The sequence below is a fragment of the Dryobates pubescens genome, chromosome 33 (assembly GCF_014839835.1).
Source record: "Dryobates pubescens isolate bDryPub1 chromosome 33, bDryPub1.pri, whole genome shotgun sequence".
NCBI lineage: Eukaryota > Metazoa > Chordata > Aves > Piciformes > Picidae > Dryobates > Dryobates pubescens.
This window is the reverse complement of record NC_071644.1, coordinates 8,439,505-8,464,521: the sequence shown is the minus strand read 5'-3', so window position 1 is coordinate 8,464,521 and position 25,017 is coordinate 8,439,505. Positions and strand designations below refer to the sequence as shown.

The window sequence follows — 25,017 nt, the reverse complement described above, 5'->3', positions numbered from 1 at the left end:
AAGTACCAAACCCTAGCAACAAATTCTTGGGAAATTCAGAGCCGAGGGACTTGTCAGTAAAGGTCACTGCAAGGCTGAGCTCAGGAAGATTTATGCCCAAGTCCCAAACAGAAAATACCTGGGATCGATCAGTCGTTTGCCACGGCACTTCATCTTGCATCTCTTGTGGCAGCATCCGAGCCACAAAGCAGGCTGAAACGCTGGGAATGTGTTTCTGTCTAAAGGAGAGACACACACGGATGCTCAATGGGTCTGTGTACGAGCCAGGAGTCACGCAGCTGATGGAACAGCATCGCTGCCCTCTGAGTCACACTAAGACACTGCCAGGGGGTCACAGGCTGCAAAGCCTCTGCTGGGGCCTGATGCTGACCATGCACTGAGCTGGAAACTCCTCCGACCTGGCAGCTGCCTCGCTGCTGGCGCTGTCACTCCTGAGTGTCTCTTGCGATGTCCTTTCATCCCTCCCTGGCTCTGACTTCCCCTCTGCTGGGGAGGGTTTCACCACTCCACGGCTTCTGCCCAGGGGGCACCCGGTGCCAGTCCCGGTGCCAGTCCCGGTGCCCCGCGTCTGTGCAGCCCGCCTCGGGTGGCGTGGGCTCTGCGCCTGCGCCGCCCGTTCCCGCCTCATTCGCATAATCTATGCGCAGGGCTCGTTAGTATGCAGATGTATGCGCATACATTTGCATGCCGATGAGGCCAGCCGAGGAGTGGGTCGCCTTCAAAATGGCGGAGCGGGGCGGGCGAGGTAGCGGCGGTCACGGCAGTTTGGATAAGAGCATCACCCTCCCGCCCGATGAAATATTTCGCAACCTAGAGAACGCCAAACGCTTCGCCATAGACATCGGTAACCGAGGCGGCAGCGGCGGGGAAGGAGGGGGCCGGCGGGGAGAGGGTGACGACCGAGGCACGGGCGGCGGCTCTCGCCCGCTGGGGGGCCGGGCCGGGGCCCCTGCGGGCTGGCGGCGCGCAGAGCACGCTGGGAAGCGCAGTCCCCTGAGGCGCCCGGGCCGCAGCGGGCAGCCGGGGGTGCACTACACCTCCCGGCAGCCCCCGCGGAGCGGCGGCAGTGCGGGGCACGACGGGAACGGGAGTCCCAGCGCTCGGCGCCGGCGGGGCAGAGGCGGGAAGCGGCACTACAAGCCCCAGCGTCCCTCCCGCTGCTGCTAACGGGCCGGTGAGGGACAGCTTGGGGCTGCCCTTGGCCGAGAAGTGGGGAGAGGCACCCCAGCGCGTCCGGGGCGGGCAGCGGGGTGTCCTGCCCGAAGGGGATCGAGGCCTGCGACCCCCGCGGCAGTGCCTCAGAGCGGTGGTAACGCCGCGACCTCGGGAAAGAGGACGATGCACGGGAGCCGGCTGCCCTAGGCCCGAGTGGGGCGGCAGCAGCAGCGACCCCCGCTTCGTCCCTGTCCGCAGCGAGCTGGGCGCTGCGTGCGCCCCTCCCTGCCCCTTACCTTGTGGCAGCAGGAGGGCTGGGGGGAAGCTGCGGTGCCACCTGCCCTGCCACAGCTGGGTGGCTGCAGAGATGAGGGCGTTCGGCATGGGTTAGGGGCCTGTCACAGTAGCTGGCTGTACTTGATCCCTCAGTCACCCCCAGCAGCGCCCCATGCCGTGGAATTATTTGGGTTGGAAATGACCTTTAAGATCATCACAACCAACCTTTAACCCAGCACTGCCAGCTTACCACTGAACCATGTCCCTCAGCACCACATCTACAAGGCTCTCCCATCCCTCCAGCTTTGGTGACTCCACCACTTCCCTGAGCAGCCTGGGCCAGACTGTGCCCACCTTTTAGGGGAAGAAATTGTTCCAAATATCCAACTTAAACCTCCCCTGGCACGACCTGAAGCTGTTCACTCGTCCTGTTACAAGCCTGAGAACATGAAATCCCTGGCTGTACAACAGGCTGCACCAAGGGGCAGATGGAGCAATGCACATCAAAGACACCTGAGCACCAGAGCAGGGAGCTGTGCTGGTCTGGGGCCACGCTGGGACAAAGCTGAGCTAAGCCTGTTAACAACAGCTTCACCTGTGCAGGGATTAGCATTCATTCTGTGGAGGTTTGCACAACCCAAAGCACCAGTTCACAAATTCTGCTTGTTTTGCAGTTAGTAGGTCAGTGGAAATGTTTAGTATGAAAGCCAGAAGTGCTCTTCAGCCTCAGCACCGTGGTGCAAGCCTCCACTAGTCCTCTGGTTAGCATTGCTGTGGGTCATGCAGGCTGTCTAGTGGGAAGAAGATATTCACCATAGCACAGTCCTTGACATAGCACAAGCCTGCTTAACCCCTCCAGAAGCTCACTTGTTCTGTGCCTGTTACCAGAACAGCTGGAATTGGTCCTTTCTGTGGGTCAGACTGGAATTAGAGTTGTAGGATTAGTTATAAAGCCTGGTTACATGTCTCAGCTGGTGTTCTGGATGGATTTAAGTCTTTAAAAACTGGGAGAGGAAGAGGATAATGTATCAAGCACAGCTTTGCATTCCATTTATCTGGTGATAAATTAATTGCCAAAGCACTTCTGTTGTTATCAGTGTTGTTGCACAAGCAGCATGCCACTCCAACACCAGATGATCTTGAAGGTCCTTTCCAGCCCAAGCTTCTACTTACTGCTGGGGCTCCTAATTTCAAGCCAGTTGCTTGTCACAGTTCCTTCCTGCCTTGTGCAAGATGGCAAACTTTGAGAGGGGTGGCGTGCCAGATCTTTGGCAAAGAGGCAAGTCACACTTGCAGAGCTCAATTCAACTGCATGTTAGACCTCTAGCACTTGGAGCTAGACTCCCTGAGTGCCTTCAGCTCCTGCTGTAAGAGCATGGATGCAAAGTCAGAGCAGACTCTACAGATAAGAGTGGCTGTGATCTACAGCCCAGGGGACTTCCTATGCTGAGTTACAGCTAAGGGGTTTTCTCCACCAACCAAAGCAGCTTAGAGGTTTGTGAAGCAAACTGATGCCTGAATGAGCTCCTGGTGCTCAGGAGTGGGTGAAGCAGCATTTTCCTTTCTCAGAGGAAAAGAATTAAAAGCTTGTTTTAACAGCAGCAAGCAGGCCTTGGCAGCCTCCTACTTTCAGGCTCCAATACCTGCTCAAGATATTTCTTAATCTCTTTTGTCCTAAGGAAGAGGAGTTCATGATTTATGCACTCTGGTTTCATAAACTCACTTGTGCAGGTCAGGTGCAGAGACAGCACAGAGAGGGCAAGGGGTTAAACTCTGTTGGGCATAAACTCTGCTTGCACTGCTTATGGGAAGAGCTCCTCATTTGGAGCTGGCCCTGCCAAATCTGTTTCTAGACAAAGGTTCTTTGGCTTCCTTCATTATGCATTTATCTTAATTATACCTGGCTTGAGCCAGGGAGATCTTAAGAACCCAGAACTCTTTGGATAAAGCATACATAAATACAAGTTACCTTGCTAGCTCTGAGCTGAGGCCTTAATCATAACTTGCCATCTTTTTTATTCACAGGTGGTTCATTAACCAAGCTGGCTTATTACTCCACTGTGCAGCACAAAGTGGCAAGAGTGAGATCCTTTGATCATTCTGGAAAGGTGAGAATTCTGTCTTTACCCAGCAGCAAACAACTGACTCTGAAGAGTCAAGCACTGGGCTGGCTTCTCAGAATAGAAGATTGAGCTGAAACTCATCTAGTAACTTGTTCTATATACAACTTCATCTACAGCTTTCTGGCAGTCCAAGTGTGGCCTTGCTCTGCTGTCTGTTACTCTGAAGCTGTCACAGCAGAAATGTTTCTTTTCAGCCCACATCCTAGGATGCACTGAGGCAGCCTTCCCCAAGAGCTGTGCTGCAGCTCAGCGGAGTCTCTGGCTCACATTTCATAGATTCACAGAATGGTTTAGGTTGGAAGGGACCTTAAAGATCATCTAGTTCCAACCCCCTGCCATGGGCACAGACACCACCAGAGCTGGAGGCAGAGCAGAGTGCCAGACTCCCCTCCCTGTGCTGCTGCTCTCCCTGCTTTGGGTGCAGCCCAGCACACAGCTGCCTGCTGGGCTGCCAGTGACCATTGCTGGCTTGGAGGGGGGTTAATCATCACCTGGCACCCCCAAGACCTTCTCTAGACTTCTCTCAGGCCACTCCTCACCCAAACCAGGTGCAGGACCTTGCACTTGACCTTCTTGAACTTCATGAGGTTGGCTTGGGACCACCTCTCCAAGTCCCTCTGGATGAAGCCCTTCCTATTCCAGGGGAAATTAACCATTAACATAGGCTTGGCAATGCTTTTTACTTTGTAAGCTCAATATAGGCCTAAATCTCAATTCCTGTGATGATCCATCTGTGTTCTCTTCACTGAAAGCCTGATTGCAGGGCTTCAGAGCTGTGCAGCCCACACACAGGCAAACTCAGTTCCAATCCCTGCCTCCTAGAAGTGCTTCTATTGCCAGCCAGTGTTTGAAATAATTACATTCCAGGCAGGTAAGTGTGGTGCTGGGGTTAGAAAGCCACACTGCCTGCTGAACAGTTTCTCACACAGATACCTTGTGCGTGTCTGATGCATGGAGAAGTGATTATATTCTCAGCTGAAGGAAACCCAACAGCTGGTGAAGCTGTATTGTTCTTTGCAAGCTTGGGATGTTGTGTTTTTGATAGCATTCATGCAGCTTCCAGTCAAAGGAAGCACACCAGTGATGTTTAGCTCAGCATATGACCTTGTTGCAGAAGGATTTGAATGATGTACAAGATGCTTTTTCTCTTTCAAAGGACATAGAGAATGAGCCTCTGTATGAGATCTCAGTTCAGGAGGAGATCACAGCTCGGCTCCACTTCATTAAGTTTGAGAACACTTACATTGAAACCTGCCTAGATTTCATCAAAGATCATCTTGTCAACACAGAGACAAAAGTCATCAAAGCTACAGGTGGTGGTGCCTACAAATTCAAAGATCTTATTGAGAAGAAACTGGGCTTGAAGTAAGTGGAACTGTTCAGACCTCTCAGAGTGTATTTCTGCTTGGAGGAGATTTTAGTGGGCTAGCTTCCCACTTGCCCATCTGCCCTCAGAAGTCTTCCACAGCCAGAGTGAAGGGGCAAAAATGTGTGCATGCATGTGGGTCAGAGCAGGCTGAGCTGGCTTGGCAGTGAGCAGAAGCTGCAGAAAGATAACTCTATCAGTGACTGCCAGGAGAGGGGCAGGAACAGAGCCAGGAACACAGCCTTCAGGAAAGAGCAAGGAGGAGGAAGCAGGAACTCTGCAGGAGCAAAGATCCAGATACACAAAACCTGCAGTGGTTTATAAAATGAAGTCAGATCCTGAATAAGTAGTTCAGAAATTCATTACTATGAAGAATTTTAATTAGGAGTCTTTGTGCTGAGGTGTGCTGACCTCTGTCAGTCTCTGCTTTAAGTCTGAATCTACAAGGCACCTTCATTATTACAAGCCCAAACACTGCTGGCAAACCCTTTCCCCTGGATGTACTTCACCTTTATAGATGTCTAGGTTCATAGAATGGCTCAGCTTGGAAGGCACCTCAGAGATCATCTACCCCAACCTCCCTGCCATGGGAGGGATACCTGTCCCATGGGCAGGGACACCTCTCAGCTGGACTCAGCTGCTCAAGGCCTCATCCAGCCTGGCCTTGAACACCCCCAGGGAGGAGACAACCACAGCCTCCCTGGGCAGCTTGTTCCAGAGTCTCACCACCCTCATACTGAAGAGCTTCTTCCTCAGCTCCAGCCTAACCCTGCTCTCCCTCAGCTTCAAACCATTCTCCCTTGCCTTGTCTCTTGACACCCTCATGAAAAGTCCCTCCTCAGCCTTCCCCTAGGATCCTTTCAGCAAATGGAAGGTAGCCCTAAGGTTCCTCCAGAGCCTTCTCTTCTCCAGGCTGAAGACCCTCAGCCTGTCCTCATAGCAGAGGTGTTGTAGCCCCTGGGCTATCCTTGGGGCTTCCTCTGGGCTCACTCCAACAGGCTCTCAGGTTAGAGCTGCAGAAGCATTTGCCCTTGCCAGCAGTCACCAACACAGCACAGCCATTTGCTGTACAGCTCCTACCTGAGCCTCATGCACAAGCACAGGCCTGCAGGAGACTGAAGGGCAGCCTCCTGAATTTACAGCCTGATAACTTCACTACTCAAACACCTTTATCAAACAGCACACAGTACAAAGCTGCTGTAAGGACAGACAAACACATCACCAAGTTACACCACTACCTGCTGCTGCTGAGGAGACCTTCAAAGCACCTCTCCAGCTGCCATTCTCTATAGTTCAGCCTCCAGTTCCTAAGGCAGTGACTTCACCTTTCATACTACTTTGTCAGATGACTTTCTTCCCCTGCTAGGTCAGATCCTGTTAACTGCTTTTCAACCCAGCCTCCATCAGTCCTTGATTGGCTGTTCCCTAAATACCAATTAAGCAAGCCACAAGGAGGCAGTTCCCCCTTTTCTCATCTGGTGCACCTGGCTTTTGGTTCTTTGGTGATGTTTTTCCACACCCCTCCTCTTGTGACATACTTAATTGGTCCACAGCCCCCAAGGCAGCATCTCCCCCATCCTGCCAAGCAGGCAGCAGTAATTGAGAGGGGTGGCTGTGCTTTGGGGAAGGGTTTTCAGCAGGGCTTTGTGGCACTGCATGTAAGAAATTCAGCACAAATCAGTAACTTGATAGAAGCTGACAGAAGTCAGTGAGTGGCTGAGTTCTGTATCATGTTCCCAGACTCCCTCCTCAGCATGTGTGCAGCTCTGACTCCTCTTACTCTTGTGGGAGGGCTTTTTCTCTCCTGTGTTGGGTAATCCCAGTAGCAAGCTCCTCACAGTCACTTTAACCTGTCATAAACCAGTACTGAAATGTTGAGGAGGGGACTATTTTTTCCCCTCCTTCATTGACAAGGAAGAGGAAGAGCAATAGAGAATCACTGCTTGGTAGGAAGTTGTTCTGTTGGCTGAATTTGCAGCCAGGTTCATTTCCAGGTTTCCTTTGTGGCTTGGGTGCACATAAACCTGGGCAGCAGCAGGGCTCTGCAGCAGCAGTGTAAACAAACAGGATTCTTTCTGATGAGAGCATGATTCATAGGAGATTAAAGGTACTGTGTAACACCAGGCTGTGTCCTGGCATGGAAGGTGCAGCATCCCAGCTCTCCTGGGTGCTTGCCTCCTGCTGGGGTGGGAGTTCCTGTCCTGTGTGTAAAGCCTCTGAGGACTTGCTGGTCAGTGACACTGTGAAAACCATTTAAGGTTGTTTTGCTTTGGTTTGTCTCTCTCCCCCCTTCCTCTCAGAGTAGATAAAGAAGATGTAATGACCTGCCTGATTAAAGGCTGCAACTTTGTCCTGAGGAACATCCCCCACGAGGTGTTTGCCTACCAGAAAGACTCCGACACAGAGTTCCGGTTCCAGACCAACCACCCCAACATCTTCCCTTACCTGCTGGTGAACATTGGCTCTGGGGTCTCTATGGTGAAGGTGAGTGGTGGCTGAAATGCTCTGTGGCAAGCTTTGATGAAGGTGACCTGAAACATCTTCCCTGGGTGAGGTTTGGAGTTGTCTCTTCTTGGGTTTAGAGAGGAGATCAGGATTTGATGGTTTGGGGTGGTTTGGTTTCTTACCATTTCTTCTGGAGTTTGGAATTCTTGCCCATCCACTACCACAGTCTCCTCTGAATCACATCTAGACTAGACTAGAATTGAATAGAATAGAATTAACCAGGTTGGAAAAGAGCTTCACAATCATTGAGTCCAACCTATCCCCCAGCACCATCTAATCAACTAAACCATGGCACCAAGTGCCTCATCCAGGCTCTTCTTAAACACCTCCAGTGATGGTGACTCCACCACCTCCCTGGGCAGCACATCCCAATGGCCAATCTCTCTTTCTGGGAAGAATTTCTTCCTACCATCCAGCCTGAACCTCCCCTGGCACACCTTGAGACTGTGTCCTCTTGTTCTGGTGCTCCTTGCCTGGGAGAAGAGCCCAACCCCCACCTGGCTACAACCTCCCTTCAGGGAGTTGGAGAGAGCAAGAAGGTCTCCCCTGAGCCTCCTCTTCTGCAGGCTAAGCAGCCCCAGCTCCCTCAGCCTCTCCTCCCAGGGCTGTGCTCCAGCCCCCTCTCCAGCTCTGTTGCCCTTCTCTGGACAGGTTCCAGCACCTCAACGTCTTTCCTAAGCTGAGGAGCCCAGACCTGGGCACAGGATTCAAGGTGTGGCCTGAGCAGTGCTCCTCTGGAGTTCTGAATTCTTTCCCATCCACTACCACAGTCTCCTTTGAATCACATTTCATTCGATGCTTAGAGAAGTCGTTGCATTACCAAATGAGGACAAAGGCTGCCAAATCAGAGTGGGTTTGAATATTTGTTTGGATACACTGTTGAGGAGACCAAAGCTGATGTCTGTGTTTAAGATTATTGGCCAAGAATTCAATACAAAGCTGCTGGTGGCAAAAATGTGTGGAACAGGCACCACTGGAGAGCTGCTCACCTGATGTTTGCACAGTGAGGTAGTTCCACCCACACTAATGCCACTGTTCAAAAGGCTCTCAGGGCTAACTGTGTGTTTGTAATGACAACAGGACTCTCTAGACAAATCTGCTTTGTGTTATTGCCAGGTAGAAACAGAAGACAAATTTGAGTGGATTGGAGGGAGCTCAATTGGAGGTGGAACCTTCTGGGGTCTCGGAGCTCTGCTCACAAAAACAAAGGTATCTGTGGGAGATGGGATGCTGAGAGGAAGCTTGGAAGTGTTGGAATGCTAAGCTCTGTGAGCAGGGAGAAAATAATCATTTTAAGCACCCAGAAATCCAAGGTCTGTGTACTGGAGGATGAGAAGTCTGAGGTCTGTCTCTTGGGGAGGGTTTACCTTTTCCTGAAGAGCTGCTGCCCTTGTGCAGAGAGTTCTGCAGTGCTCAGGATGATTTTCATGCTCTCCTTTAGGTGCTTGTGCTCCTCCACTATTAGATCAAGGCTGAATCCTTAGATTCGTATTTTCAGTGCTTCTGATGCCTGAAAGGGAGGTTTCCATGCATAAAGGTACTAGCAGAATATGGGGACAAAAACAACATGATGCTCAGAGGTGGCAAGACCCTCCTTGGGACTCAGGAGTTTGTCAGCAAGGACAACTGATGTCTGTAATGCAGAGAAGAGCCTCCTCAGACTGCTCTGTTAATGGGCTTTTGCCTGCCTGGTTCCTGCACTGCTGCCTGCAGAGGCAAAGCAGAGAGCAGCCAATTCCTGCCAAAAGTCTGGGAGTGGAGAGGAGGAATTCTGAGTCTTTGCTCCACAGGCTGGTTGCAGGGGTTCATCACTCAGCTCTCAGCTTGGTGATCTGCCAGAATAAGGCCTGATTTAGCACTGCCCTGCCTAGCTCAGCTCTTAAATCATGCTGCTTGGTTGCTGCCTCAGAGGTCCACGTGGCTTAAATAGGTGTCCCTAAATGTCAGGGCTGGAGAAAAAGCTGCAGGCACTGAGACAAATGTCAGAGGCAAGCCCCACACTTGCAGCAACTTTGTAGGATGCTTTTGCAGTGCCTGCTCTGCATTCTCTCTGCTTGTCTAGAAGAAGACATCAGAAATTCAGTATTGAGAGGCTGCAGATGGCATGCAAGCTTAATCCCAAGGGCATTCATGCATTTCTGCAAGGCAGGCTTGGTCTTCTGGGCTGTAAACTCTTTATTATGCTTCAAGCAGAGCCAGATCTGTTTGCTCTCAGGTACTGGGTTGCTGCTGACTCTGTGCCAGGAGAGGAGATGCAGCAGGCTTCTGACTGGTTTGGTTTAGTTTGGAAGGGACCTTAAAGATCATCCAGTTCCAACCCCCCCTGCCCTGGGCAGGGCCACCTCCCACTAGACCAGGTTGCTCAAGGCCTCAGCCACCCTTCTGCTGGCAGGGTTGATTCAAAGACAAGCCAAAACCCCTGGGCTTGGTCAGTAAAGATGCTGCAGAGCTCTGAGGTTCTGGGCAGGGCTCTCTGGCAGTGCAGGAGAGCTGACATAAATCTACTTCTCATCCTCAGAAATTTGATGAACTGCTGCAGCTGGCCTCAAAAGGACAGCACACAAATGTAGACATGCTGGTGAAAGATGTGTATGGAGGTGCCTGCCACACCCTGGGGCTGAGTGGAAACCTCATAGCCAGCAGCTTTGGGAAATCCACCACAGCAGATAAAGGTATTTGGGGTGTGAGAGATCTGCCTGAGCTTTGCTGTACAGTTAATGCTTTGTCTTGCCTGCCAGCATGGATCTGCTGCTTCTGCTGGCTTCCTGGGAACAGTGAAATGGGTGGGAAAATAGCAGCATAAGTATCTTGCCTTAACCATTGCCCTGTGTTATGTGTGCTGGGCTGAGAGGGGGCTTGGAGCTCTGCTGGAGTTGCTCCAGCAGTTTGGAGTTGTCTGAAACTAATGAGGAGAAGAAAATGCAGCCATGTCCTCTTCCCCTTGGGGATCTGGGGTCTGTATTGGTCTAACAACCACCAATCCTTTTCACGATCCTCTCAGAGTGCCAGGGTGGAAGGGACCCCAAGGATCACCTGCTCCAACCTTGCCAGGTGACAGTGGAGCTGAAATTGGCTGGCCCAGCACTCTGTCAAGCTGAGGCTTAAAACTGCCCAGTGTAGGGGAACCCACTGCTGCCCTTGGGAGATGCCTACCTGTGCTCTGCCTGCACACTGTTTGATGGAGTCAAAGTACCTTCTGGTGCTGCTTTCAAGCAGGGACTCGGATTTTCCAGGCTGGGCTTGCCTAAGTCCAGGCAAGTGACAAGAATAGCCCAGCTCATCCCTGTGGGAGATAGATGTGGCTTCCTTGGCCCAAGAAGGGAGTCCTGGCAGTGATTCACTACCATTTGCAGTTTGGTTTGCAGTACCACAACCAAATGCTTGCAGTGTGTCTGAGATGGAAGCAGCCCTGGTCCCCAGAGAGAAAACGGAGTTCTTGCCGTTAGCTCTTGGCCTTCCAAGCAATACTGCACAGGGGCTTGCTGGTCTTGGTCATGCTGTCTCCAGTCCAATCCACACTCCCTGCTGAATTAGTTTCTTTAGAAGAGGGTTTAGGTGGGGGAGCACATTTCTTCTGCACACACCCAGAGGCTGCTCAGTGCCATTTGTCTTTCCTCCTCCAGGCTGCCGGAAGAATCCAATCCCTCTGAGCCGCCTTAGCTGTCTTCATTTTGCTTTCCCTGTTTCTTTCCTTTAAGAGTTTTCCAAAGAAGACATGGCAAAGAGCTTGCTCCACATGATCAGCAACGACATTGGCCAGCTTGCCTGCCTCTATGCCAAGCTCCACAGCCTAGACAAAATCTACTTTGGAGGGTTCTTCATTCGGGGCCACCCGGTCACCATGCGCACCATCAGCTACAGCATCAACTACTTCTCCAAGGTAATGGAAGCAGAGGTCCTCCTGCCAGCAAGGCCCCAGCTGTAGTTAGCTCTCTAGGCTGTTAAACTAATTCATCTGCACACCAAGTCAGCTTAGAGGGCTGTGGGGTAGGTAGGTAAGGCAGGGCTGTACAGATCTGTTGTGGGAGGGGTGAAATCCATGTGCAATGCCTGGGAGTTCTGTCTGGCCTCTTTCTCTCTCCCTCCTTCCCTCCCTCCCTCTCCCTCTTATTTTTTGATTGACAGTCTGTCTTGTAGCTGCCAAGTCATGAATTTCCACTGTTTCTTAGCTAGCTACCATTGTTATTCAATTCCTCTTGCTGACTTGCATCTATTTCTTCTCCCCCCCTGGGCTATGCAGTGTGGGCTTGTTCTCTGCTGAGCTAGTTAGCAGTCAGGTCAGTGGGGGGTGGGGGTTGCTATTTGGTTGTTGATATAAAAGAGACAACAAACCCAAAGCCCAGCCCAGCTGTAGATCTTTGCAGGTTTGGAAGCTGGAAAACACTGCAGATCTTTCACTAGGAAACACTCAAGTCCAAAATCTCACCTAAAGGTTGGGACAGGTGGATTAGTTCCTGCACTTTGTAGCTCTAGAGAACAGAGGACACCTTTGGTTTTTACCTCAGCTCAGTGCTTCAGGCAGGAGACTCCTGCCTGCTGCTGATTCTTCCATTATTGCCCCATTCCAGCCCACTTCTCTAAAACTGTATTGGAAGGAAACCATTGCAAAGCTGCAGCTTTAGCTTCTCATAAGAAGAGCTTTATTAAAGCTAAAATTCCAGCCTCACCCTGAGCTGCAGCTGATCTTTTCCTGTAGCTCACCTCAGTGGGAGCTGCTCCTGCAGCCACTGCTGCAGGCAGTGCTGCTTTTCCTTTGCAGAAGGCACTGTCCCCCCCAGCCTTGCCTGGGAGAGCTGAGCTGCTGGTGTGGAGCATGCCCTTACTCTCCCTAGCATCCCTGCCTTCCATCAACAGTTCAGCTAGCTGGGGGAGATGCTGGCCTGGCTGGCTGGGTGTGGGATGCTGAACAGCAGTGTCATGCAGTAAAGCTAATGAGCAATGGATGACCTCCACATGGATGACCTCCAAGGCAGCTGAGCTGCTCTTTCCTTCCTGTTCAAGCAAGAGGAGTTGAATATTGATGGCATGATGGTGTGGTCTGTTCTAGTGAAGGCCCTGGCTTCCCTCTGCTTCTGGGGGTGTGCAGGCTCACAACCCACACCACCTCTGCATGTGTCTCTTCCCTAGCTGTTTAATAAGTGTGGAATGATGTATGTGAGCAGTTCCTCCTGGCAGCTGTGCTTCAGGAGCACACTGAGGTTGCTGAATGTGTTAGAATGTAGCTCAAATGCCTGTTGCCATCTGCTAGCTGTTGCTGTTGAATTTTAAGTGTAAAACTAGTGACAAAGAAGTTACCTGTTAGCCATCAGGGACCATCCAATTGCAATGTTTCATATTGTGGCAGGGAGAGGTTCAGGCATTGTTCCTGAGGCATGAAGGCTACCTGGGAGCCATTGGGGCATTTTTAAAAGGAGCTGAACAAGACAGTAAGTACAGCACTGCTATGTTCTGTATATGCTGTGTTCTGAAATGTCAGTGTAATGTCCAAGTTTCTCTTAAGAGGCTGCATGTCAGTTGTTGCCTAAATCAATCCATTTGGCACTAACAAACACAGATGCTGGGCTTTGGTTCTCTGTACTCTGGCAGGGCCACCTGAATTTCTCACTTGGTTTTCCTGCTCACCTTTGAGAAGCCAGCAGGATTTGGCTCTTCTCTTCTCCTGTGTTTCTGCAAAGAGCACTGATGACTCCAAATCAAACTGGGGAAATGTGGCTTGGGAGAACTTTTCCCCTCTGTAAGAAGCCAGCTTCTGAATTCAGTTCATGTGCTGAAGAAGACCAGCATCTCAAACCTGTGTTCATGTGAGAGTGGAAAGCCTCACAGACATTGCTGAGGGATGAGGCACTCTCTGGGCTTAGGCTGCTTTGGCTGAATTCTGCCATCTGTGTTTTCTTGTTGAGGCAGCAGCAAGGCAGTCAGGGTGGTAGGTTGCAGAGGAGCAGGCAGAGAGGTGGTTCATGGTACCTGGACTCAGTAAATAGCCAGCTTGCCTCAGAGGAGTGGATGTGGAGCTCTTTTCATCCCCACTTTCCAGCTATGGGCTAGGAAGCAGCTACTGAGGGGTCCAAGATGTTGCTTCTGTAGCATGTGCTGTGCATCTGAACTTGATGAAACTTGCTCAGATAAAACCAAACCAAAGTCCCAGCAGTAACTTTATGTGAAGCTTGCATTGTGCTTGGAGGGTTTGGCAATTGCATTTTGGCAGTCATGGATTTAGATTCAGGGCTGAGTTAGGCTCAGATGTGCTGATGAGAGCCCTTCATGAGGAGGAAAGGGGTTAAAACAAGGCCTCATTTCAGAGCTGAACTGTCTTGTCTCGTTCCAGTTGAAGCTCTTTGGAGCTGGGTGAGTCACTGAGTGCTGGAAACATTTCTTCTGGGGGTTAGAGGGAGAAGGGCCCAGGGAAGGTGATGGCTTTGGTAGGGAAGCAGCTTCTCTGCAGGGCTGCTGACTCTAGGCTCAAGTGTTGTCAGTTTTCTTTTCAGATTATGTGTGTCTCTGTCTTTCTCTTTTCTAGATCCCAATCAGTATAGCTGGGGAGAGAACTATGCTGGGAGCTCTGGTCTGATGAGCACATCCCCTGACGTGTACCCTCTGCAGAGAACCAGGAGTGGTACAGTATGTGCTTGTCTTTTCTAAGGGCCTTCTCTTCCCAGTGGGGACCTGGAAATAGATGACTCTCTGCCCCTGCTACTCCTGCTCACCAAAAGAAGAGACTAATGTCATGTCTTGGGTGATCTTGTCTTGCCTCTTGTGTGATGCTTTGATGTAATGAGAGTAGCTCTGAAGAAAGAGACTTAGGGGATGCCTCTCAACTAGACTCAGCTGCTCAGGGCCTCATCCAACCTGGCCTTGAACACCCCCAGGGACCAGGCAGCCACAACCTCCCTGGGCAGCCTATTCCAGGGTCTCACCATCAGCTCCAGCCTAACCCTGCTCTCCCTCAGCTTCAAACCATCCCCCCTTGTCCTGTCCCCACACACCCTCATGAAAAGTCCCTCTGCAGCCTTCCTGTAGAATCCCTTCAGGTGTTGGAAGGCAGCTCTAAGGTCCCTCTGGAGTCTTCTCCAGGCTGAACAACCCCAGCTGCCCCAGCCTGTCCTTGCAGCAGAGGTGCTGCAGCCTTGGTAACTACACTGATTTCACACAAAGTTGATCTCCAGCCTTAGAGATTTGCTCCCAAGCAGTGTTTCCACAAGGCAGAAGGAAAAGGCTTGGAGACTGTGCTCAGGATAGCAAAAGGAGGCTGTGAAGCAGCCTAGCCTCATGCCTTCAGAAATCAACCTGTGCTCAGCTCTGTGCTCCTGCCCTTGCTGAGGGCCCAGCAGGTGTGGCAGCACTGGGGAGGAAGGGAAGCAAAAGAGTAGAGGCCCTGGAGTGATCTTTCTCCATGGAGCTTGGCAAGCCCTGGCTGTGGGAGAGCTGCTCCATGCAGGGGGGGGATCATTTCTGATGACACACATCCCAGTAGAGCTGCCTGCAGATTTGCCAGCCTCACACTGTGGGTGGCCCTCAGGAGCCCTGGTAGTAGTTCAGTTTGGTGTCAAATCTCTTTCTGGCTGGGTTCTAATACAAAAATCTCTTCTGTTTTTCATGTAGTTTGACATGCTGGAAATGGATAGGTTGGAAAGACCCCTGGTTAACCTGCCCCTGCTGAAAGACCCATCTACCTATATTCCAGACACTGTTGACCTCACAGATGATGCCATGGCCAGGAAGTACTGGCTCACCTGCTTTGAGGAGGCACTGGATGGGGTAAATGTCCCAACCCAGCCCTGTGCATGACTGACACACATCTTTAGCAAAGAAACCTGCTGGGGCACAGCAAAATACTGTGGCAAGCCTGAGGTGTGCAAGAACTATTCCTCTTCCCCCTGATAACAGAAACCCTAAGGAGGTGCTTGACACCTTCCAAGTATTCTTCTCCTGTGGTGCTTTGGGGTGGGATTTTACTTTTATAAGGTCTTCTCAAAGCATCTTCTCTCTGAAAGAGCATTTGGCCACTCTTGGTACAGAGCTGGCAGGCAGGGTGGTGGTTATGCAACCTAAGGCCAAGGCCAGGGATAGTTGCATTGCTCTTGCTCGTGGGAGCAGTCCCTGGGAGCAGGATTTAATCAGGCCTGAGTTACCTTTTCATGGGGAGGGACTGGGCAGTATGTGGACACTGCCCAGGACAGCAGATGGAGAGGTTGTTTTGATACTGAACTTCAGCTCTGTTAGATGGAGGAAGAATTCATTTGGTGACTTCAGCCCTGCCTCATTTCTCTGCCAGGTGGCCAAGCGTGCTGCAGCCAGCCAGCCAGACTCTGTGGATGCACTGGAGAGAGCTGAGAAGTTCAGGCAGAAATACTGGAACAAGCTCCAGACACTCAGGCAGCAGCCATTGTAAGTGGCTTTATGTCCCTTTTGCATCACTTGCTGCTTCTGTTTGAGCAGAGCTAGCTAAAAGCTGGCTGACTAAAAGCTAACTAACTAAGAGCTGACTAAAGGCTTGCTAAGAGCTGACTAAAAGCCAACTAACTAAGAGCTGGCTAACTGAAAGCTGGCTAAAAGTTCACTAAAACCTGTCTAAAAGCTACCTAACTAAAAGCTGACTGACTGGAAGGTAGCTAACTAAAAGCTAGCTAAAAGCTCATTAGGTTATGAAGCAGAGCAAGGTGCAAGCAGAGTGAGCTGAAGGCTGTAGGAAGTTGCAGTGCCAAGCATCAGGTCCTCTGCCCAGGACTTTTGGACCTCCTGTACTGGTGTTGAATGGGAAGAGGCTATCTCAGCAGAAGATTGGCTGTTAGAAATTGCTCCATGGTTACTGGAAGTGTTAAGTGAGCTTTGCTCTGGACATTTCCCCTCTCTGGAGTTAGAGAAACTGTGGAGTTACCACTCAGAGTGTTCGGCACCCCTGGCATGTGAAGACTTCAGTGCTTGTGTGATGTGCTGGGACCTGTGGGGGAAGCAGAGGAGGAAGTGCCTTTTTTCCTGGGTGAAGGAGTTGATTTTGAACTCCCCTCTCTCCTTTTGGTAGTGCCTATGGTACCCTGACAGTCAGAAGTCTTCTGGACACAAGGGAGCACTGCTTAAATGAGTTCAATTTCCCAGACCCCTACTCCAAGGTAAGTTGTTCTGCCTGTGCAGGCTGCACAACAGGGAGGTTCTGGGCACTTTCCCATACTCTTTGTCTAAGTAACGGCTTCCAGGGCAGAGATGAGGAACTGGCTGCCTTGCAGCACTTTTAACCAGCTGGAGGCTGTAAAGCCTTTGACCTCTAATGGTGAGGATGCTGCTAAACAATACTACCAGCTGCAGCTGCCTGGTACTCCTGGTTAGGAGCTTGAGGGTGTCAGTCCTGTCCCTGCTGCTATTGCAGTGTGCTCCCTCAGAGGCTTCCTTCAGTCTGGAGCTGAGGAAGCTGCATGGGGAGCCCTGCACTGCTGGCTGGGAGGTGCCTCAGGAGTGACCTCAGCATTTCAGTCTGGAGGCCATCACTTTATTTCCCTTTATACTGAGGCCACTGCTGCAGCTCTGACAGACTTCAAGGGCTTTTTTCTCCTCCTTCTCATAACTCTGGTGTGTGGAAACCATTTCCAAGTGTGAAGCTGGCTGTAGCCATGGAAGTACTTCCCAATAAATACTTGAAGTGCAGACAGCTGTAGGAGACACCTGGCACTGCTATCTTTAGCACTCCAGCATCTCAGCAGCTCCATGCAGAAACCACCAATGCAATGAACCAAGTTGCTGTGTTCCTTTACCCTCAAGTGTGTTTTCTTTTCTTTCCCTCCCTCCCACCCAAAAAAGGAAAGAAAAGGAGAAGGGGAGGTGTTGATTGGCAAAAAAAACATCCTCCCCCTCTTCATCATGTCCAAAAAAGGCCTCAAACTAAACCCAGCCCTCCACACACTGCCTTGCTTGCTGAGCCAGCCTGTCCTCAAAGCAGGCTGTGCTGCTTTCCTACAGCAGTCTCTGCTGTGCTGTAGAAGGAGTCTGGATGACTTTGGTGATTTGGGAGGCACTCAGCAGGGCTGGGCTGGAGTGCTTACAGCTGCATCACTGCCAGCTCTGACCAATATTTGTGGCTGTGGTGCAGCTGTGTTTTATTCTGTAAGATAATGTGGCTGGGAAGAGGATGTGTGGAGTCAGGATCACTCAGAGGTGACTTGCTGTAGGTCTGGTCCTCACCCTTTGGCAGTGTGGAGAGGTCAGTGACAGCAGTGCAGGGTCTGCTTGGAGGCTTTCCTCGCTGTTGATGTATTTCTGCCAAGGGCAGAGAAGCTTCTCCCTAAGCGTGCTGCCAGGTGGCACAGCTGGTAACTCAGACAAGGTACTGCTGAGAGAAGCTCTTGATGAGCAGGAGGTACCCACCTTCACCTCTCAGTTTAAGCTAATTAGCTACTGTAACACTGATCCCACTAGAGGTTGAAGGATAGGAAACAATCCAAGAGCTGCTAGGCACCTGGGATGATGAAACTCTTGATGCAGAAGTCAAACCTTCTCCAGTTCATGTGGAGCTGCTGCTGGGGTTCCCTTCTCTGGGCAGTTCTTAGATTCATGGAATGGTTTGGGTTGGAAGGGACCTTAAAGATCATCCAGGTCCAACCTCCTGCCATGGGCAGGGACACCTCCCACCAGCCCAGGCTGCTCAAGGCCTCATCCAGCCTGGCCTTGAACACCTCCATGGAGGGGACATCCACAGCCTCCCTGGGCAACCTGTCCCAGCCTCTCCCCAGCCTCACTGAAGAATTTCTTCCTAATTCCTGGGTTTGATGAATCCTATTGCTGCTCAAGGGCTTTTTGTGTACCTGCCCTCCCCTTCCCCCATCTCCTCAAGCTCTGTTGCACCTCTCTCTCCCTCCTGTGCCACAGCTCACCCCCAGTGCTAAGGCAGCTTTCTGTTAGAGCCCCAGGTAGTGTTTTCTTGTTGGCACTAAGCAGGCTGATAGCAGCAACTTTTTGGTCCATTAGGAGCCATGAACCTAGAGGAGAATGCTTGAATATGGTCTTGGACTGAGACAACCAATGCTGGGCAAGAGATTCTGGTGCCTAAATCCAACATTTCCTCTCTTGCTTGCAGGTAAAGCAGAAGGAAAATGGCATAGCCCTGAAGTGCTTCCAGAGCGTGATCGAATCGCTGGACTCGCTGGGCTGGGAGGAGAGGCAGTTTGCTCTGGTGAAAGGACTGCTGGCAGGGAATGTCTTTGACTGGGGAGCAAAAGCAGTCTCAGAGTAGGTGTTAAATATTTTCAAAGCCCCTTTCTGAAGAGAGAGGACATCCAGCTGTTCTTTTTGAAGCCCCAGGGCACTGCTCTCACTTTGCCTGCAGTTTGCATTTCACCCTCCTCAGAGGTCGCTTGTTGATTCCTGCGCCTTGCTGTGGCAGAGGTTCCATTGCCACCCTTCCACTCTGGGGTCACTGCTTGAATGGACTGGCAGCATCTAATGGCCCAGCCTGGCTGCTTTGCTTGTGGCACTGTTGTCAGCACTGCTTTGGAGGGGGCAGTTGCACTATGTGCCTAGAAGATGCACCTCCAGTTGCCCTGCTGTCGCAGTTACAGGTCCAGCAGGCTCTAAGTTCGGTCAGGTAGCCTCTTGTGATGACTAAATCCTCATCTCACATTTCCAGGACCCCTTGGAGAGCTTTTCCCTTCCAGCCTGTCAGCAGCTGTGTGTATTTAAGGCTGTTAGTGGCAGCAATCTTGAAATAGTTCTGATCTCTCAGTCCTACAAGTCTCATTGTGAGGCTGATGATAGAGCATGGGACAGGGTTGCTGCTTTACAGCTGGCAATCAGCATCTTCCCTTGCTGCAGCCTGGAGGACTTCTCCCTCTGATTAAATCAAGACAAACTGAGTAACCACAAGGTGGTTCAGGGCTGCCTGAGCTCTGTGTTACTTCTGATGTTTGCCCACAACCTTGAACTGGCAGCAGTTAGAGCAGTCAGGCTGCTTGCCAGTCTGTTGGTGCAGCTCTCAGTCTCCTTAAGGAAGCAATTAAGATCCAGATTGAGTTAAAAGTCACTTAACTGCTAGATGTGAGGCACTTCAGGAGCCTTGCCTGGCAAGCATTGCCCACATGGGGTCATATTTGACCTGGCAGCTGAGAGCCAGCCATCTCCTTATGTAAACCCTCAGCACCACCCATGTGTCTGGGGCTGCTCTGCTGCACACCCAGCCAGCAGCAGCAGCTTTTAAGCCCTCTGGCTGCTTATTCCAGCTCCTGCTGGTTGTTGGTTTTCCTCCTCTTAGGCCACTCTTGAGATTAGACTTTGCAAAGCACTGCTGGACCATGCAGATATTTTAGACCACAGCTGCATGCTCCTGCAGCCCAAGGGTGGCTTTTTGTTTTCCCCCCTGTAGTTTGGGGCCTGCAAACACCTGTGAAGCTTTTTCCTTTTAGCATAAGAACTCCAACCTGCTGCACATCTGAGCCTGTTGTTTTTAACATAAGCACCCAGTGCCTGTTTCTCAGCCCCTGCACCACCCTCCCCCTCACAACCTGTGCAGTGAAATGGCTGCAGCAGTGGTTGCATGATGTGTGTGTGTGAGGTGGAAGTTGCTTAGCTCTGCACTTCTCATTTCTCTTCTGCTGCAGTGTTCTGGAATCTGAGCCACAGTTTGGATTTGAAGAAGCCAAGTCAAAACTCCAAGGTAGAGATTGATGTGTGGTGGGGGTAGGGGAAGGGGAGGGCAGGGTGAAGGTGTCTGATGAGGCAGGAGAGCAGCAGTGCTCACTAGGGCTTCCACTAGCTCCAGTGGAAGGTGCCTGTTTGTCTTGTGAAGGGACTGCAGCCTGAAAGCCTCTCTCCTCCAGCAGGAGCCTTGGCTGCCCCAAGAGGCAGAAACATTCAGGAAGCTCTGCCATGAGAGGAAAGGCTGAGAGCTATGTTTGGGCAGCCCTGAGAAGAGAAGGCTTAGGGGAGACCTTATTGCCACAGAGCAGGACCTCAAGGGTGGCTACCAGGAGGATGGAGACTCCCTTTTGACATGGAGTCCCATGGCAAAGACAAGGGGTGATGGGGACATTCCCACTGGACTCCAGGAGAAAATGTTTCCCCCTCAGAACAGTAAGGGATTGGAATCAGCTCCCAGGGGCAGCAGTGGATTCCCCTACCTTGGACAGTTGTAAGCCTCAGCTTGGCAGGCTGCTGGGCCAGCTTGCATGACTTGTGTGGATTCAAGGAGCATTTCAACACATTTAACACAAAACCCTGAGGGCCAATGCTTTAGTGCTTAGGTGTCTGCAAAGAGACAGCTCCTGCCCTCCCCCTGTACAGAGCTGCTGTTTGCCTTCAGGAAATGCTGATGTGATTTTGTCTGTGCCACAGAACGTCCCTGGTTGGAAGATTCCTACAGCCAGTGGCTGGAGAGACTGAAGGTATGGCTGCACCAGTGCTGAGTAAACACATGAATCCCTGAACCACCTCACTCCTCCCAGGGCTTTAACAGAGTTGGAGCTCCATGCAGACAGCTCCAAATAAATGCTGCTAACACAGATCAGGGATTCAGCAGCCACAGCAGGAAGGAACAGAAGGACTTAGTCTAACATTTCAGTAGTTACCTGATGGAGCAGGTCCAGAAGAGGCTGCAGAAGTGATCAGGGAACTGGAGCACCTCTACTATGAGGACAGGCTGAGGCAGCTGGGGCTGTTCAGCCTGGAGAAGAGAAGGCTCCAAGGAGACCTTAGAGCAGCCTTCTAGTATCTGCAGGGGCTACAAGAAGGCTGCAGAGGGACTGTTCCCAAAGGCCTGCAAGGACAGGAAGAGGGACAATGGTTTGAAATGAGAGCAGAGCAGGTTTAGATCCAGTTCTGCACCATGAGGCTGCTGGAGCACTGCAGCAGGTTGCCCAGGGAGGTCGTGGGGCAACCTGATCTAGTGGGAGGTGTCCCTGGCCACAGCAGGGGGTTGGAACTGCATGGTCTTTAAGGTCCCTTCCAACCCCTACTTGTCTCTGAGTTTATGAAATGCTCTCTCCCAGGAGGGGGTGGGTGATGTTCAGGGGAGTTCTGCTGCTGCTGGTCACCAAAGCTGCCAGCCAGGTCAGGGGGGGAAGCTGGGGGCTCCTGAAGTGAGTAGCTGCCACTAACCCAAGGTGTTGTTTGGTTTTCTCTTGCAGGAGGGTCCCCCTCATAAATGTGCCTTAATTTTCGCAGATAACAGTGGGATTGACATCATTCTAGGAGTCTTTCCTTTTGTCAGAGAGCTCCTTTCCAGAGGCACAGAGGTGAGTGCTTTCACTGTGAGGTCACTGTAGCATCGAGCTGTGGGGAGTGGTGGAAGGGTTTAAGTACCCAGCAGCAGGGCACTGAAGCAGACTGGCTCCTAACATCTCAGCTGGCAGTAATCCAGATCCCTGCAACTCCAGGCTCTCAATTCTGGGGAGGGACTTCTGACAAGGGCTTGTAGTGAGAGGATGAAGGGCAATGGATTGAAGCTTGAGGAGGGCAGATGGAGACTGGAGATTAGGAAGAAGTTCTTGACACAGAGGGTGGGAAGACACTGGAAGAGGTTACCCAGGGAGGCTGTGGATGTCCCTTCCCTGGAGATGTTCAAGGCCAGGATGGATGAGACCTTGAGGAACCTGGGCTGGTGGGAGCTGTCCCTGCCCATGGCAGGGAGCTGGAATGAATGATCTTTAAGGTTTCCTCCCAGCCCAAACCATTCCTGGGATCGATGAACTTTAAGTAGAATGTGGAAGGCAGCAAAGCCTCCACCAGACCTGAGGCTGCTCGAGAAGGGCCTGCAGGGTCCAAAGCCCTGGGAAGATTGGGAAGAGGACTGGGCCCCCAGCCTCTCACTTGGCATGTCCTCCTCTGTAAAAGCAGCCAGGCAGGGAGGATTTTAACCAAGCAAGCAGCTCTGAGAGCAGCTTGAGCTGTGAGCTTTCTGCCCCTCAGGTAATTCTGGCCTGCAACTCTGGCCCTGCCCTGAACGATGTCACCTACAGCGAGTCCCTGATCGTCACCGAGCGGATAGCAGCCATGGACCCAATTATCCAGTAAGCACAGAGCCAGTCCTCATGGGGTGGCACACAGCACACAGAGGCACAGACCAAGGGCCTGGTCCCAGCCCTAGCTCCTATTTAACTGTGCCTAGCAGGGTCTGGAATCTGCAGCCTGCAGGTAAGCCAAGGAGGATCCTTTACATTTCTTAAGGTGAGAAAGGTAAAGATCAGCTCTGTTGAGCATCCGGAACTGTGTTCCTTGTCTGTGGCTTCCCTGATGAGCACCCAAGCTCCTAAAGCACACATTTGCCTCTCCTTAAGATAGCAAAGACATCTGTTTCCCATGCAGAATGTCCCTGGCAGAGGGCAGAGCTGACTACTCAGTCCTTCTGCTGAAGGAGACACAGTGGCTCTTGACCAAGTCCTAGCACAAAAGCCTTTGCTAAACCCGCTCAGCCCTTCATGGTGTGGCCCACTCCAGATTTGCCTGAGCCTCTGGAGGGAGCTGTTAATGGTTTTGTCTTCTTTTTTCCCCCCTAAAGGTCTGCTCTGAGGGAGGAGAAGCTGCTGCTGGTTCAGACTGGTTCCAGCTCACCATGTCTAGATCTCAGGTAGGTTTGCAAAGTCCCCCTTGGTGATTTGTCAGCTGCAGGATGCTTGGAGATAGCTCTGGAGCATCTCAGCCACCTTCCTGCTGCTGTGAGTCACTTTCTGCCAGCAGTGAGGAGTTGCTCAGTCTGGATTTGCAGACTTGGAGTCTGGCTCAAGGCTTCTTAGACTAAATCTGATGGCTGGGTGCAGCAGTGAGAGTGTCAGCTCATGAGCAGCTTAGTTACAGATGATGGAAGGTCCTGCTTGGGACCAAGAAATCCTCCTGACTGCAGGCAGCATTCTGTGCGGTTAATTGAGCTGTAATTAGTTTCTCTGCTGGAGGCAGAAATCACCTGTGTGTGCTCTGGGAAATCCCAATCCCTCCTGCCTTTAATGGAGCTTTAAAACTGCTTTTCAGTCTCATTTCCTTTGATCTAAAGTTCCTGTTGATTTGCCTCAGCAATCCTAGAATCACAGAATTGGTTTGGTTGGGAAAGGTTTTCCAAGACCATCGAGTCTGGGGCTGTGTAGCCTGGGGAGGAGCAGCCCCAGAGAGGATCTTCTCAGTGCTCAGCAAGAGCTAAAGGGGGGAGGGAGGGGTGAAGACGACAGAGCTGGGCTCTTCTCAGTGCTGCCCAGCAACAGGACCAGGAGCAACAGGCACAAACTGCAGCCCAGGAGGTGCCAGCTGAGCAGGAGGAGAAAGTTTGGTCTGAGGGTGCTTCAGTCCTGGAGCAGGCTGCCCAGAGAGGTCGTGCAGTCTCCTTCTCTGGAGAGATTCCAACCCCTGCTGGGCAGGCTGCTGTGGGTGCCCTGCTGGAGCAGGGGGGTCGGAGTGGGTGATCTGCAGAGGCCCCTTCCAGTCCTCACCCTTCTATGATTGCAAGTCCAACCCTCCCACATCTGTGAGGGACAAAGCCCTCAGCCCAGCATGTCCAAGAGTGCCTCCTCCTACCTCCAGAGGTGTCTGTTCCCTCCTCCAAGGGTGCCTCTCCTTACATCCCGGGCTGCCTCTCCCCACCTCCCGGGGCGGCCGTCCCTGAGGCAGAGCTCTCGTTTCAGCCGCCTGGACAAGGGCCTGGCCGTGCTGGTGCGCGAGCGCAAGACGGACCTGGTGATCATCGAGGGCATGGGCAGGGCCATCCACACCAACTACCAGGCAGCACTGAAGTGTGAGAGCCTGAAGCTTGCAGTCATCAAGAACTCCTGGCTGGCCGAGAGGCTGGGGGGGAAGATCTTCAGTGTGATCTTCAAGTACGAAGTGCCCTGTAAATGAGCGGAGGCAGGCGGCGGGGGAGCAGCAGCAGCAGCTGGACTTGCACTAAGTTTTCCTTCAACTGTAAAGAATGTATTTTTATTACACCAGGGACAAGAGGTCACAGGAGAATCCTGTATTTATATTGTGCTTTTTGTGACTGAACAAAGCAGCAGGCCCAGTCACTCTCTAGCAGCCCCACTCAAATATATATAATGTGTATATCACTGCTGGGTGCTTTGGGTAAGTTTATTTCAGTGCTGCAGTATCTGTGAGCAGAAGACTTTATTTTTGTGTTCTGTGAGACATTCATATAGAAATATATTTAAATGGCAATGAAAACACCTCCCCCCCTCCCCTCCCCTTTTCTTTTTTGGACTAATATCCACCTCTGGCTGCTGTGGCAGCAGTGCCCTGGCACACCCCAGCTGGCTGCTCAAGTGACTCTGACACTGCATTCTCCACCTCACCTTTCAGACTCACCTCAACTGGGTCTGAATGCTCTGTGCAGTTGCTTGGGTTGATCCAGCCTCTCACCTAACACACATTGCTGCAGCTGTGGTTGAAAGGGAACCCTTCTGGCTCCAGGAGCAGGCAGCAGAGGCCTGGACAGCACAGGCTGGAAGGACTCCTCACTCCTGTTCTTGTTAACAGCTGGGTGGGAAGGGGACCCTACAGCTCTACTCAGTTGCTCAGCAGTAGTTGGAAGTGGTTACCCTCAAGGTGGATGTGTAGAGCTTGCTTCAGAAGCTCCCCAGCTACATCCCTGTTGCAGGCATCTTAGTTTCTGTTGCCTTCAGTTATTAAGTGCTGGGA

The 25,017-nt window shown here is 51.7% G+C and overlaps 1 protein-coding gene across 2 annotated transcripts; it reads left to right on the top strand.

Annotated features, from left to right (window-relative positions):
- Window positions 1–700: 700 nt before the first annotated feature.
- Window positions 701–24,528, top strand: PANK4 (pantothenate kinase 4 (inactive)). 2 transcript variants are annotated; one of them, XM_009911268.2, is made up of 19 exons: window positions 701–844; window positions 3,457–3,539; window positions 4,711–4,919; window positions 7,221–7,404; window positions 8,542–8,634; window positions 9,944–10,097; window positions 11,124–11,305; window positions 12,770–12,851; window positions 13,943–14,043; window positions 15,025–15,180; window positions 15,698–15,810; window positions 16,445–16,532; window positions 18,488–18,639; window positions 20,004–20,059; window positions 20,737–20,786; window positions 21,528–21,635; window positions 22,309–22,409; window positions 22,898–22,966; window positions 24,009–24,528. In XM_009911268.2, exons 1-19 carry the CDS (start codon window positions 724–726, stop codon window positions 24,220–24,222), a joined length of 2,316 nt encoding a protein of 771 aa, XP_009909570.2. In that variant the 5' UTR covers window positions 701–723; the 3' UTR covers window positions 24,223–24,528. The 2 variants fall into 2 exon arrangements, with proteins under 2 accessions (XP_009909570.2, XP_054031723.1); XM_054175748.1 differs by lacking the exons at window positions 701–844; window positions 3,457–3,539 and having other exon boundaries at window positions 4,810–4,919; window positions 7,226–7,404; window positions 24,009–24,526.
- Window positions 24,529–25,017: the final 489 nt, after the last annotated feature.